Source organism: Symphalangus syndactylus, chromosome 8 (genome assembly GCF_028878055.3).
Source record: "Symphalangus syndactylus isolate Jambi chromosome 8, NHGRI_mSymSyn1-v2.1_pri, whole genome shotgun sequence".
Classification (NCBI taxonomy): Eukaryota; Metazoa; Chordata; class Mammalia; order Primates; family Hylobatidae; genus Symphalangus; species Symphalangus syndactylus.
The window spans coordinates 26466694-26481431 of NC_072430.2; the positions used below are offsets into that span (position 1 = coordinate 26466694).

The 14738-nt window shown below is 51.5% G+C and overlaps 1 protein-coding gene across 4 annotated transcripts in view; it reads left to right on the forward strand.

Moving 5' to 3' along the window:
- Positions 1-14738, forward strand: part of TTC7B (tetratricopeptide repeat domain 7B) — a 278705-nt gene that overhangs the window by 240122 nt on the left and 23845 nt on the right. For all 4 annotated transcript variants that reach the window (XM_055288412.2, XM_055288413.2, XM_055288414.2 and 1 more), the window contains one exon: positions 1289-1491. In XM_055288412.2, coding sequence (XP_055144387.1) covers positions 1289-1491 — 203 coding nt within the window. The remainder of the gene's footprint in view (positions 1-1288; positions 1492-14738) is intronic.

Sequence of the window (14738 nt, forward strand, 5' to 3'; positions counted from 1 at the left end):
TTTCAAACTCCTGACCTCAAGCTACCTGCCTGCCTCGGCCTCCCAAAGTGCTAGGATTACAGGCGCAAGCCACCGCATCCTGCCTAAACTTTCTTTTTTTGTTTTTGTTCTTTTAACATTTCTATTTTGTGTACTGCTGTGGATCATATGACATGTAAGATATTAATTCATACAAACATACACATAACTAGGAAGTGGGGGTGCAAACCTCTTTTACTGCAGGATACGCCAGTGGTCAAGGCAAGAGTGCTGAGGAAGGGTCTGGCCTGCAGGTGGGAGAAGGGGTCCGTGAGCCCCGACAGAGCAGGCGGCGCCTGTGTGAGGCTCTGGGCTGCAGACTTGACCATGTGGCCCTGCTGGCCCTGAAGAGGGGTGGGGGGCGATTCAGATGTCCCTGAAGCCTCAGTCCCAGCTGACTCGAAAGATGGTGGTGCCTCAATTGGCAAGGCTCCAGGAGAAGAGGCCCTAGGGGCCAGGTGACACGTTCCCCCTGGATATTCGACAAGTGTGCACCTGGGAGGCAGGGAGGCCGCCCTTGGAAACACTCAAAAGGGCTCTTCAGGGAGGCCAGGGCTGCAGAGGGGCTTGGCTCCACATGCAGGTGACAGAGTTGAGGCCTGGGATCGGTAGGAGGTTCATTTTCCTGCTTGTTTTAAAAGCAATAGCTTGGCTTGTCAAAGGGCTTTGTCATTGTGACACTGATAAGAGTTTACAGGGTGCACCAACTTTCCCTGGTCAGAGGTGAGCTCAGGGGCCAGGTCTGGTGGGGCAGCCATCTTGCCTCACGCCTGTGAACATGATAGCCGCAGCCTGCAGCCCCATCATGCTTCTTGGCATCAGGAGAGTGGGTCAGAGGGCAGAGCCGTTGCCCTCTGAGGGTCTGTGTGCCTCTGGTCTGCTTGTCTCCTTGTTCATTCTGGCCCTTTTTCTATGGTGGTCAAAGCCGAGGTTTGGACCAGGCCGGTCTCTCTCCAGACACTGAGGAGCCCCGGGTGGGCCCTGAGGGTGGGTGTCCTCAGAGGTTGGGGCAGGGACCAGGCAGGCCTCACTGCCGCCTGCCTGGTGGTGACCTATGCCTGCCCTGCAAGGCCCACAGGTGACTCCAGTCCCTGTGTAGGAGTGGGCAGGAGGGACTGTCGGTGGCAGCCATTTCCACTCGGAGCAGGGATCAGCTGGCTCCGGGCCCCGCCAGACTCCCGTGCGGGGAACATGAACATCAGAATGGTGGCTGCTCGCAGGCCCTCAGTAAGGCACCAGGAAAGCATGTGCCGTTGCTCTCTCCTCACAGCTGAAGTCTACATCGGCATTGGGAAGCCTGCAGAAGCCACAGCCTGTACCCAAGAAGCTGCCAACCTCTTCCCAATGTCCCACAACGTCCTCTACATGCGCGGCCAGATTGCCGAGCTCCGGGGAAGCATGGATGAGGCGCGGCGGTGGTATGAAGAGGCCTTAGCCATCAGCCCCACCCACGTGAAGAGCATGCAGCGACTGGTGAGTCCATCAGCCCGGCGGTGGCCCCTACTCTGGCATGGTGACAGCCCTTGGAAGCAGCAGGTAGCACATGACCCTCACACCCTCTTCTGCTTCCAAAGGCCCCATGCAGTTAGCTTGCCAGGCCGTCACATGGCCTGAAGCCAGAGGGCACCGTTTCTACCATAGCTTATGCAAACAGCGCCCCCAGAGTTGGCTGTGCATAGCCTCAGCAGCCCTACCTGACATCCTGTTAGGTGCTGTGGTCTCCTGGCCAGCAGTCTAAGCCACGCTGTGGCTCTCAGTTTGATAAAGACATTCTTGTGGCCATGGGGCATTGTCACTGTCATCTCAGCCTCTGCGCTGCTTGCAGTAGCCACCTTTGGGGGTTTCCATATCCCGGGGAGACTTCAGGATGAGAGTCAGAACACTTTACAAACTGGGAGGCTGTCTTCCCTTAAGGGAGCCTGAGACTCCAGCAAGTCTCTGAGGCCATTGGCTGGGAGGGAGCATCCTACCAGCGGGGGTGTCTGGCCATGTTGCCCTGAGAGGTAGGAGGCAGATGAGCCACCTCAGTGTCCGTGCTGCGTGGGGTTGTGGCGGTGCACATCCTTCGTCTACAGCCTGGGCCAGAAGCCTGGGGTTGCCCTGCTGCCCCCACCCCTTGCCATGGATCATTCTTGAGAGACCCTGGAGCCGGCCACCTGGCCGTGTCGGTTTCAGTTAGGTGGGGAGACTGCTCGCTCAGGAGGGTTCTGTCCGTTATGAGTGTATGTTAGTGCAGCTGCCTCACCAGTCCTCTGTCATCTTCCTGCGAGGGTCTGAATTGAAACTCACAAGTTACCAGGGTCTGAGGAACTTGTGAAAAGCCGTGCCGCGTTCTCTGGGCCTGCATGCTGGGCTTTGGTTCTGAATTGTTGTTTCATTTTTAGCAGTAGACATCGGTGATGTCATGAACCGCAGGAAAGAAGAACCTTTTATTTTAAAGCTGAGGGCCCTTCGTGTCCACACCCGTGGAGGCTTTAGCACCCATAATCAGATGGTGGTGTGTGATATGGAAGAGTGAGCACTGGACAGGGAGTCTGAGGGCACAGTTCTGGTCCCAGCGACATCAGCTGCTTTCTCTTTAACCTCAGGAAAGGCCCCTAAGCTCTCAGCACCTCAGTGTCCTTTCTGCAAAATGAAGGCATTTGACTAGACAGGCTGTGTCTGTCCAAGACTAATAGGATGTGGTTTTGTAACTAATAAGTAAAATGTTCCCCGAAGCATCCCAGAGCCTTCATTATCTTGCCATTTCTCATGGTAATGTTGCAAAATGTAGAAGGGGATGGGCACTAACTGCTGGTTTCCAGCAGAAGAATGCTGACGCACTGGGAATTAGGCCCCGTGGAAAGAGTGTCTGCTTATGGGTTACATCTGCACTCGAACTAAGCCCTGGTCCTGACTCCTGGGGAAGCTCGGACTTGTCACATAACCTTCAGGCGCCTTGTTGTGTTTCGGTGAATTGGGCTCCTACCCCAGTGGGATGTTGCGAGAAAGAATGAAATGATTTACATAATAATCTTAGCAGAGTTCCTGGCACCTAGTAGGTGCTCATGAAATAGGAAACTAAAGACAGTCATTTTCAGTTTTAAACAGAAATCAAACCTTACCATAATTACAGCTACTTAATTTTTTCCAACTTCCCTTTGTGAGTTTTCTGTAGCCCCATACAGATTTATAAATAATTTTACGTATTATCCAAATGTTAGTCTGTTTGATTAAAAATATTACATGGCTTTTAATTTTTGTCTCACTATTAGAAGAAGAATTTGTGAAGAGCTTGTCAGATATCTGAGCTTTTGCTGAGAGCAACCAGAAGAGGTACAATCCCCGCCACGTCCCAGCCTTTTTATTAAAAAGAGGCTGCATGTTTCCATCTCGGGGCCTATGAATTATTCAGGGAAGTATTTCTTGTTCATCCCCAAGGGGAACACATGAGACAAAGGATCAAATAGGAAAATCGCACCGGGAGGGTTTTCTGTTTCACCTTTGGAGCTTTTCAAGACACCTGAGATGCCTGACACATGCCAGGCGCTTTCCTTTCTGAAAGGAGCAAGCAGTTGACCCAGCACGAGGGAGCTGGTGAGCGAGACCAGGGCCGTGGAGAGCCCCGCCTGCCGGGTGCATCGGCAACGACTGAGCCTTACTAGGCTCAGAGACATGAGCTGCTTTGGAGATCTTGCCAGTAGAGAGGGGTCATCATAATAAACTGTTAAAACCTCTCTCCATGGATCCTGAGATACTGAAAAACCATCCAGATCGGAGGCAGGTTGAAAAGAGCGAGACTACAGATTTGAGGAGTTTGGAGTCTTGCAGTCAGAAACTTTGCCCAGTGACTGATGAGTGTGGCTCCTGAAGGTAGCTTGAGCACGCCTTCTTAGTGATTTTCTAAATGATGCACCTGGCCTGTGTTCTCCCCAGCCTGTCCCCAAGAGCCCAGCCCACAGACAGGGGGAGCCCCAAGCAGCCAAGGGCAGGTCCCCTTCCCACTGGTGCTGCAGGACCCTCTGGTGCCTGTGGAGGGGCAGCCCATGGACCCCACAGGCTCTTCAGCCCTGAGATATCACACTCCCTCTCTGTCCTCTTCCCTACAAGCTACACAGGGAAGCTGTGTTTCTGTGGCCTTGGATGGAGGAAGGGAGGAAGGGGCCTTCACATATACCCTAGAGGCCCAGGAGGAGGCCCTGGAGCCAGGCTGGCCTGGGTTAGAATCACAGCTCTGGCCTCACTCGCTGTGGGGCCTTGGACAGGTTATTCACCCTCTTGGTGCCTCATTTTCCTCAGCTATATAAATGGGGATAACCACACCAATACATCATAGAGACAGAAACCCAAGAACTGACATCTCTTACTAAGTCACAAAAGGTTCTGTCTGTACCCTCGCGGAAGGCGGATTGGTTTGCAAGCCCCTGAGTTAAGAGGAAGGTGTCAGCAGGCAGATGAGAGGCTGTGTTACCAGGTCAAGCCCCAGGGAGGAGGCAGGGCCCCTGACCTGTGTGGCAGAGGGCGGCGGAAACAGAGATGAGCGTTGACAGTTGCCTGGCACGCAGGGAGAGCGGCGAGGGGGCGGCCAGGGAGGCCAGGGTCAGAAGGTCAAGACTAGAAGGAGTTTAAAGAACAGAGCCCTAGGGAGCATCAAAGAGCCAACTGCGGAGGCTCCAAGGGAAGGAGCCAACTGTGAGACAGGTCGTGGGTCATGGGAGAGGGTGGAAAGTGTGCTTGCAGCAGCCCTGATGCTCAGAGAGGAAGGCAAGGAGCCGGGGGACAAGCAGTCAATGGGGGCTGTTGGGGAGAAGGAAGCCGCGTTGTCTGTGTCACAGGTGGTGGTCAGGTGGCTGATGTGACGGCAGAGAACAGTTATGCCAGGAGTTGTAAGTGGCAGCAGGTGCCAGATCATCAGCTTGCAGGAGGGCTACGGCTTAAGCAGAAATGCAAACCTGTTAGTATTGTTAAAAAGCAAGAGTGACTTTAGTATTCATAAACAGCAAATCGGAGGTCAGACTTGACAAGAGAAATGTAAATTCAACCCCAGAGGAAACGGACGATCTTCTAATAGCTTTAGCCTTCATGTGTGTGTTTAAATTCATGTGCAGTGAGAAGGGAGCAGAGAAATCATGTGTTTGTTAGTGATAATGAGTTAGCACAAGACAAGGGAAGCAGAGATTGCTGAGGATGGGCAGGTATTAAGGGAGCAGCATGCTAGAGGCATAAGGAGTTGCCAAGTAATGTTGTTGACAAGGGGAGGAATTCATAGACTGACCAGACTTTTTCCAGAAAATCTAAAGGCATATTTTTATATTATTTTTGCATAAGTGTATAAATTTACATTTATTTTTGTGCTATGTTAAAAAGCCTTTAACTCTCAGTATGCAAAATGAATTAAAGAAACATAGAGCAACTTTTTCCAAAGCAGTTATTCCATGTTCTGGGGTGGGGAGAGGAGAGAAGCATGGCTCATGGTGGACGGAGGAGCAGAGAACCAGCATCCCTGGACAGTCATTCCCAGGCCAAGGACAAAATCACCAGGACAGGGACAGGCTGTGCAAACAGGGACATCTGGTTGCCCTCTGATAACGTCAGCCTGGGCTTTTGAGGGCAAGTGTGAGATTGGAAAGTAAGAAGGGAACAAGGGCTTTCAAGAGAGAGAACATGGAAGGGAGCCAAGGAGGTTGCATGGAGTGGAGCTGATAAGGCCGGGATGGGAAGTATTGCTAGGGAACAAATGCGTGCTGGAGAATATTAGCAGGAGGCTCGGGTCCGCCTCCAGTCCCTTTGACAGGTTGAGAAAAGGTGTGAAGCAGAAGCAGATGGCGGGGGTCAGCCAGGGCTTGGCGGAGTGGACAGCAAGTGGAGTGAAGTGGGGTGAGGCCGCTTTGAAGAGGCCTGTGAGCTGAGAGGGACCATGAGCCAGAGAGGGACCATGAGCCAGAGAGGGACCGTGAGCTGAGAGGGACCATGAGCCAGAGAGGGACCGTGAGCTGAGAGGGACCGTGAGCCAGAGAGGGACCGTGAGCTGAGAGGGACCGTGAGCCAGAGAGGGACCGTGAGCTGAGAGGGACCGTGAGCTGAGAGGGACCGTGAGCCAGAGAGGGACCGTGAGCTGAGAGGGACCGTGAGCTGAGAGGGACCGTGAGCCAGAGAGGGACCGTGAGCTGAGAGGGACCATGAGCCAGAGAGGGACCGTGAGCTGAGAGGGACCGTGAGCCAGAGAGGGACCGTGAGCTGAGAGGGACCGTGAGCTGAGAGGGACCGTGAGCTGAGAGGGACCGTGAGCCAGAGAGGGACCGTGAGCTGAGAGGGACCGTGAGCCAGAGAGGGACCGTGAGCTGAGAGGGACCGTGAGCTGAGAGGGACCGTGAGCTGAGAGGGACCATGAGCCAGAGAGGGACCGTGAGCTGAGAGGGACCGTGAGCCAGAGAGGGACCGTGAGCCAGAGAGGGACCGTGAGCTGAGAGGGACCGTGAGCTGAGAGGGACCGTGAGCTGAGAGGGACTGTGCACTGAGAACCATGGAAAGAGCATCAGGGGACAGCAGTGAGATGGAGCCCTCACCCCGCAGTGGGGAAGGAGGAGAACTGCTGCGTCCACCTGCAGGATGAGCATTCCCCAAGGCTAGGACGGAGGCCATGATATTTCACAGCCAATGCTGAGAAGTGATGACATCTACATTAAAGCACAAAGGGGCCATCCCCTTAAATGAAGTTTCCAAGGCAAGGCTGAGGGCCTGGAAAGGGACAGAAAGCCATCAGCCCTTTGTGAGAAGATGGCAGAGGGGCTGTGTTTCATGCACCGCTCCCTACCCGCACCCCAAGGAAGTAGTGATAAAAGACTACTGGTGAAGCTCACCAAGAAGGGGAAAGTGATGGGGAGGAGAGACGGGCAGTGGCTAGGGGTTGGGCTGAGGCAGTTGACCCAAAGAGTACGCTGGGGGCCATGTGCCTCATCTGGAGGGGTCTTAGGGGTGGTGGGTTGGAGTGGAGTGGAGCATGGGAAGCATTTGGCAGGGAGCTTGGATCAGGAGCGCTGCTTGGTGGAAAAACACATTTTTCAGGTTACCATAAGGGGTCAATCTAATAATAGAATAAGCTTTTTGTTCCGGGCATGGTGGGCCCAAAAGTGCTCGTTTGTCTTCTGTGGACGGATTGTGAGACAAGAAAACCTCTTAGTTCGATCAAGATGGCTGCAGGCTAAAGGTTTCATACACAGGCTGTCTTTGAGGAGTTCCTCTGTGATCTTCTGTTTTCTGAAACATCAGAAATCTGGAATAACATCAAATATAAAAACTTGAGGAGTGGCGCTGCCGTTCTATTTCAAGGGACTACATTAGTAGCAGAAGACTTGCAGAGATTGGCCGAGCTGTTTGGAAAATGCCTTTTCTTATGAAATACCCAAAGGTGCAGCAGATTGATGGTAGGTTTGGGAGACAGCCCCACGATGTGAGGTGCAGTGGATATGTCTTATGGATTATGACTACATTTTCAGTTGTTTTAACAGCTCCAAAGGCTGACTAACGACACTGCTGACTAACGACACCACTCTGAGAAGGCGGCTCTTCTGAAGTTCAAAGAGGGGCCTGAAGTCAGAGCTTTCTTTAAACTGTCTTCCAGCTTACATGCATGTTTACTGTGTGAAAACATCTCATCCCATTATGTGTGATGAGCTGGAAGTATGGCAGAGAGGGCTGGAATCGAGGGAAAGAGGTGAGCTTTGGCTTGCCTGGCATTGCTAAATTATAAAACACTGGTGTTTTTCTCTCTCTCCCATCTCTTAAATTGTCCATCTGTTCATTGAGATTTGGGGAAAATTGCTGTCTCCTATTTTCTTAGTTAGCACCATGTTTTCCAGTTTGTGACCCTGTGAGAGGAGAGATTCAGCATGAAGATGATGAACTTCCCAGGGGGCTCCTCCAGAAACTGGCACTCGGTGTCCGTGTGTCTGTCCAGTTTACCATCAGCCTAGTGAGGGCCACCCAGGATCCAGACAGGCAGGACAGGCTTGCACTTCGGCACATCTGCAGTTTTCCTTTGGAGACACGTCTTCAAGAGACATCTTTGGATCCCTTCTGTTCCTCTGGATAAGGCCCAGGCACAATTAGGCTGATGAAATAGACTTGAAATACCCTTCCCCTTTCAGATGGCCATCTTTAGACGTGGATCTCTTTCATCCGAAGTATCAGTTTTCCTTCCATACATAGAAAGAATGACTGGCAGGAAACAAAACTTCATGATAGTCCAGTGAGAAGGCCCTTTCATCTGTTAATTGTATTTTGTTTTCTTTCATAATTAAAAAATGCTTTCCAAATTGAGGAGAATAACTTTTTTTTCCTCTAGAGCAAGGCCTATGAAGTGTTTAGTGCCCAACCTTCCGACACGTCCGTGTGCTTGTTGAGAGGATGCTGAAAAGTGCATAGACCCTCATTTCTCTCTTCCCTTTACTCGCTGTAACTGCAGTTCCAACTCACAGTGCCGAGGACAAAATAGCGCCTCCTACTGGACACTTCGTCTTCAATCTTTGCTCTGTCTTCTGTCCAGTGACACACACTCTTCGATAGCCGCTTGATAGTTTTAGCCTCTTTGATAGCTGTGTGAAGCCCTTTCAACAATTATTGATACTTGGCATAAGGATAACTTTTCTCTACAAAGAACTTTGAAGCCTCATATGCTGTGTCTGCTGCGTGTGCTCTCCTAGTACACAGTGAGAGGGGACTTACTTGTTTACTGATGGGGACCCTGCTCTTGGTGACCTGCCCCAGGTCACACATAAGTTAGGAGCAGAAGCAGAACAAGAAAGTCATGAGATCGTATGTTGGTGTGGTCCCTTAGGAACCCAGAGCTTCAGTGACAGGCGGTGCAAAGATCAGGAGCACGGTGCTGGAGCCAGCTGCCTGGGTTCCAGTCCCAGCTGTGTCACTTACTAACTGCATACCCTGAGATAAGTCCCTTCATCTCCCTGTGCTTCCATTTTTCTCGACAGTGAAATGGGAGTAATAACAGTGCTCGGTGGTGTTGCTGTGCGGGTTAAATGAGTTAGCAGGGTGCCTCGCACTCCGCAAATATCAGCTCTGAATGTCGCTGTCATTCTCTGTAATCCAGGTCGCGCCTGGGCTGGGAGCTCCTTTGCGTCTGTTTGACAGTGAGTGAGTCATCTCCTGGCCCCGTGGAGCTTCCCTTTCTGCACCAGCGTGACTGACTTTCACTGGTTGGAGGAGCCGAAATGAGAATATATCTCGGCGCGTGGTTGGCCGTGAGCACGATGCTTCGCCTTTGAGTGTGACTTGCTGCCTGTTTCTGCGGAGCCAGGGCCCTGGTTTTGAGGTGGAAAAGGGTGGGAGAGTGCACTGGTGGAGGCCCCTGGGGTGATTTGTTCCCAGGCGGAGATAGAAAGTGTTGGATTTTGAGCAGAGGTCATCAGAACCAGCTGTTTCTCTCCAGCCAGGGCTTCTGCCTTGGTGCAGAGGCTTTCAGTGTTTGCTGGCTTGGCCTGGGCACAGCCTTTGCTGACCATGAGTGCGGGAGATGACTTCGAGGCAGGATTGGATGATGCAGCCATGTGATTTGACATGAGACCAGGAGGCTTGGTCAGGCAGATTAATAGAACCCTCCAGCACAGTGGAATGTCAGTGTATTACAAGCCAGGCCTCAGGAGGCCCTGTTAGGCTGTAAGTGGGGCTCTCACTCAGTGTGCTGGGGACATCCAGGTCCCCAGGCTGATCTGCAGTGTTGACTCTGGGCCTGAACATGAGAAAAGGCTGGAGGAGAGCCTGTGCTTGAGGGCCCTTGGTGGAGGCAGTCACCACCACCCCCGAGTTCATACACTCAGCCCTGTTGTCCCCAAGCCACTCTTCCTTGTCAGACTCTGTATCCCATTTGGGAGGCATGGACGTCACTATCCTTCGACAGAGACTACTGTGGAACAGTGCCCTGCTGGAGCCTGCAGAGTCTCCCCTGGCCACGTGTGTGTCCCTTGCTGCTTGCTCTCTGTCCACATGGGCAGTCACAGCTGAGAGAGGCTCAGGGGGCAGGCACCTGCCTGAGGGCTGTTATGTCCCTGTGTAGGCGTGTCCAGGCACAGGCGTGTCCAGCTGCAGGCATGTCTAGGCTCAGGTGTCTGTTGGCTTCACAGGACTCCAAGGCCTGGTCCTTCTGTTCTCTCAGTTCACTCAGACAAGATCCCCTTCTGAGAAACAGACTCATGCTAATCACGCTCTTGACAGATTGAGTTCCCAACCAGAAACCAAAATGATGATTTATAAGGATTTGCACTTTTCCTGGGCCAGACCCCCTGTGCTCTCTCTTGCCCTCCTCCACAGAGGAGCTTGCCCTCTAGGCTGGACATCAGGCCCCTCCTCCCTCAGGTCAGATGAATTCTCAGCTAGTGGAGTTTCTATTAGTCACTCCCCAGTCGTCTGTTGGGACACAGTCTCGTCCCTGGATGGTGACTTGGGACACATCCTCAGCCCTGCATATGGCAGTTCCCTCTGTAGATTGTGATCATGGTGTCCGTGCAAGGCAGGATCTTCCTCCCATCCTGGTCCAGGGAGAGGGAGCTTCTTCTGTTGCCTCCACCCTTACCCCAAACCTAGATGAAAGCAGCCTCCCCTGCTTTCCACAGCACCAAGGCCTTTTCATGGCTTTCACCACTGCCTGAAGGAGGGCGGGCTCCTCTGGGGAGGAGATACGGAGACCATGCGGGTCTCACTGGGTTTGCAGTGCCTGCCACCTTGTCTTTGAGGCTGCAGGTGATAGCGGTGGCAATAACCAATTAAAGATGAGCCTTTCAAATCCCATCAGAGGGGCAAACCCAGTGGAGAGGATTGAGTGGGGGGGGAGGTACTGGTGGAACAGGTGTGAGGTGAGAACCAGGTAATTGAAAGTTTTCTTATGATGTTAGCTATTTCCTCACATCCTTTTGAAACTGCACTTTTTTAGCTTATAATATTTTCTCCTTGCTGAGCATCTGTGTCCTCCTTGGAGTACAAGGAATGTCCCTGGGAATAAGAACCTCTGCCGTCCATCCACATGACTCCTGTTTGGTGACTTGCCCACCTCTCCCCAGCAACCCTCCCGCTCAAAACAACATCATTTGGCACAGAGATAGTCTCTGCAGACATTTTCTGCTGGTGCTTGGATTTCTCCTACCACTGCAGCATTTTTCTCAGTGCTGGCCAGGGGGGCATGGCACCAGGCCACCCTGTCCTCACCGAGGACTAAAGCCACAGACCCAGAAGATTCATGGGCCCAGGGCAGGCTCTGAAATGCAAGCATGTGGTGCCTTTTGTCACTAGGCATTCCTTTACTTCAGCTTAAGGAAAAAATGAATGCTGTGTTTATTTCTGTTTTCTGTCTTGGAGTCTTAGATGACTAATTACGGGCAGTACAGTTCAGTCTGTCATTAGTAATTATGATCTAAAATCATTTAAAATCTGACATACTCTAGCCAAACCATTTATTCCTGGAAATTCTGCCCCGTTATTTCAGTGTGATGTGACATTGAGGTTCCACCGCCTTCCTGCTTTGCTCCCCAGCTTGGATCAGGCCTTTCATTTTCACTTCTGTGGATTGTTCTGTGTTCTCAGATACTGGTCCCGAATTCCCACTCCTTACTTCCCACCTCCCTAGATTTTAGCCCTGCTGCTGCTTTTCATTCCTCAGCCACCCCCCTCCCCCACACCGCCTGCCTCTGAACTCAGCCAGAGGGGATGGCTGTCACTCAGAATGCGGCATTCTGTGCCAACTAGGCCTGCTGCTTCCAAGCCATCTTGGGCCTGAATTGCTTTCCCACCATTTGGTGCTGGTCCCAGAGACTCCCCATTGAGGGCTTGGGGGCTCTCTTTGGGCCATGTCAACCCCACATGTGGTCTGGACCTTCAGACTGAGTTTAAATCGCTGAGCCCAAAGGTCTAGGGAGAATATCCTGTAAGAAGTCTCTCCCAACATCAAGGCTGAGGCCCTAAAACAGATGGAGACCTTTGGACCTGACACTCACCAGAGAGTTAAAGGCATTGCAGACTGAGAATCCCATGAAATGCCCTAATCTAATCACCCCCTTTTACAGATGGGGAAGCGGAGGCCAGACAGGGGAAGGGACTGATCAAGGGCACAGAGCAGTGAGTGGCCAACCCACCAGGAATCCTAATTCCATCACTTTTGAAGGTTTCATGTCCACTCTTCCTATCTGTAAAATGGGAGACTAGCACCTGCCTTCTTGAGATGGGGGTGGAGATGGAGGTAAAAGAGATCAGCTCTCTGAACTCCTCCAGGGCTGACGCTGCCCTAGAGAACTTTGTCTCCACTCTAATGGACGGGTGGAATTTCTCACTGTTCTCTGAGGCTCAGACAGCCCCAGCTCTGGGTCTCGTGGTCATGCAGCATCCACTGAGCTTGGTGCCTTTCTCTTTCGCTGTCCACTAGAAATAAGTCTTTGTGTCTCCTCTTGCCCCTTACCCGCCTAGATGTGTCTCTCCATGCTGTGTGGCATGCCTGCACTCACAGCTGCCCTGAGCCCAGGACGTGCCTGAGTTGCCAGCCTCAGCGTCGATAGACCAGCTTATTTGGATACAGAGAAGTTTCCAAGTTAGCCTTTGGCACACATGTTGCCAACGTGGGGTTGCTTAGGAGGAAGGAAGACAGATCTACCAAGAATCAGCAAGTCTCAAACCCTCAGGCTCTTGGGGGGTGCTGACCTGGAGCCAAGGCAGGCCTCTCTCCCCTGCACAGATCCACGGATGCCTGCTCTGGGCCCTGGCCCTGGAGACCATCCCCCACCCCCGCCGTCCCCTTTCAAATTGATGAGTGCAGCTGACCAAGGAATGAGGGTGCAATTGTGTGAGGCTCCACCCGGAGCGTTTGGTGCAAGCCCAGTCTGGGGTCAGGAGGTGGCCTTGCCAGTTACCTGGCTCCTGGAGGCCTCAGCAATCACCTGGGGAAAGGAGAGAATGGAACAAACCAACCAAGGTCTGAGGGCCCCAATGTCGAGAACACTCCAAGTCGCTGAGAGCTTTGGAAAAGCCCTTAGAGAACTCCTTAGCTAAAGGGAGCCTCTGCCAGGGTTCCTGGGCTCTAGACCACTTTGCCCCAGTAGGAAATTCCCCACCCCATGGGCCTTGCCTATTTTACTGCCCACCACATTCACTGATGAATGACACGTGATCTCTCCCTTTCCTCCTCCAGTTGGCTTCCTCCCTTTTCTTATCTGCGTGGTATTTATATAACAACTGTCTCTTAAAATACCTTTCCAGGTGTTAGTGTTTTGATTCTTTTTTGTTGTTGTTGTTGAATCTTTCAGAACATCAACTAGTCACCCCAAGGGCTTGCAAAGGAGGAGGGTACAGGCACAGTCACACCTTTTCTTATTGCCCTTCACCTTATTGCACTTTGCAGATACTCATTTTTTACTAATTGAAGATTTGTGGCAAGCTTGCATCGAGCAAATCGATCAGTGCCTTTTTTTCCTTTTTTTTTTTTTTTTTTTTTTTTTTTCTGGAGACGGAGTTTCACTTTTGTTCCTCAGGCTGGAGTACAGTGTGCGATCTTGGCTCACTGCAACCTCCGCCTCCCGGGTTCAAGTGATTCTCCTGCCTCAGCCTCCCAAATAGCTGGGCGCCTGCCACCACGCCCAGCTAATTTTTGTATTTTTAGTAGAGACAGGGTTTCCACATGTTGGCGAGGCTGGTCTCAAACTCCTGACCTCAGGTGATCTGCTCACCTTGGCCTCCCAAAGCGCTGGGATTACAGGCATGAGCCACTGTGCCTGGCCTATCAATCAGTGCCATTTTTCCAACAGCACATGCTCACTATGTGTCTCTATGTCACACTCTGGAAATTCTCACAATATTTTAAATTCTTTTATTATTGTTACATCTGTTGTGATCTTTGATATTACTATTGTAATTGTTTGGGGGCACCATGAACCACACCCATATAAGACAGCGAACTTAATAAATGTGTTCCTGACTGCTACACTGACCAGCTGTTCCCCCGTCTTTTTCCCTCTCCTTGGACCTCCCTATTCCCTGAGACACAGTAATGTTGAAATGAGGACAATTAATAACCTTACAATGGCCTGTGAGTGTTCAAGTGAAAGGAAGAGTGGCATGTTTCTCACTTTAAATCAAAAGCTAGAAAGGATTAAGCTTAGTGAGGAAGGCATGTCAAAAGCTGAGACAGGCCAGAAGCGAGGCCTCTTGCACCAGTTAGCCAAGTTGCGAATACAAAGGAAAAGTTGTTCAAGGAAATTAAAAGTGCTATTCCAGTGAATACTCGAATGATAAGAAAGCGAAACAGCCTTATTGCTGATAGGGAGAAAGTTTGAGTGGTCTGGATAGAAGATCAGACCAGCCACAATATTCCCTTAAGCCAAAGCCTAATTCAGAGCAAGTTCCCAGCTCTCTTCAGTTCTCTGAAGGCTGAGAGAGGTGAGGAATCTGCAGAAGAAAAGTTGGAAGCTAGCAGAGGTTAGTTCATGAGGTTTAAGAAGCTGTCTCATAACATAAAAGTGCAAAGTGAAGCAACAAGGGCAGATAGAGAAGCTGCAGCAAGTTATCCAGAAGATCCAGCTGAGAAGGTGGCTATACTCAACAACAGATTTTTACTTTTATTTATTTATTTATTTATTTTTTTGAGGTCTCACTCTGCCTCCCAAGCTGGAGTGCAGTGGCGCAGTCATAGCTCACTGCAGCCTCGAACTCCCGGGCTCAAGTGATTCTCCTGCCTCAGCCTCCCAAGTAGC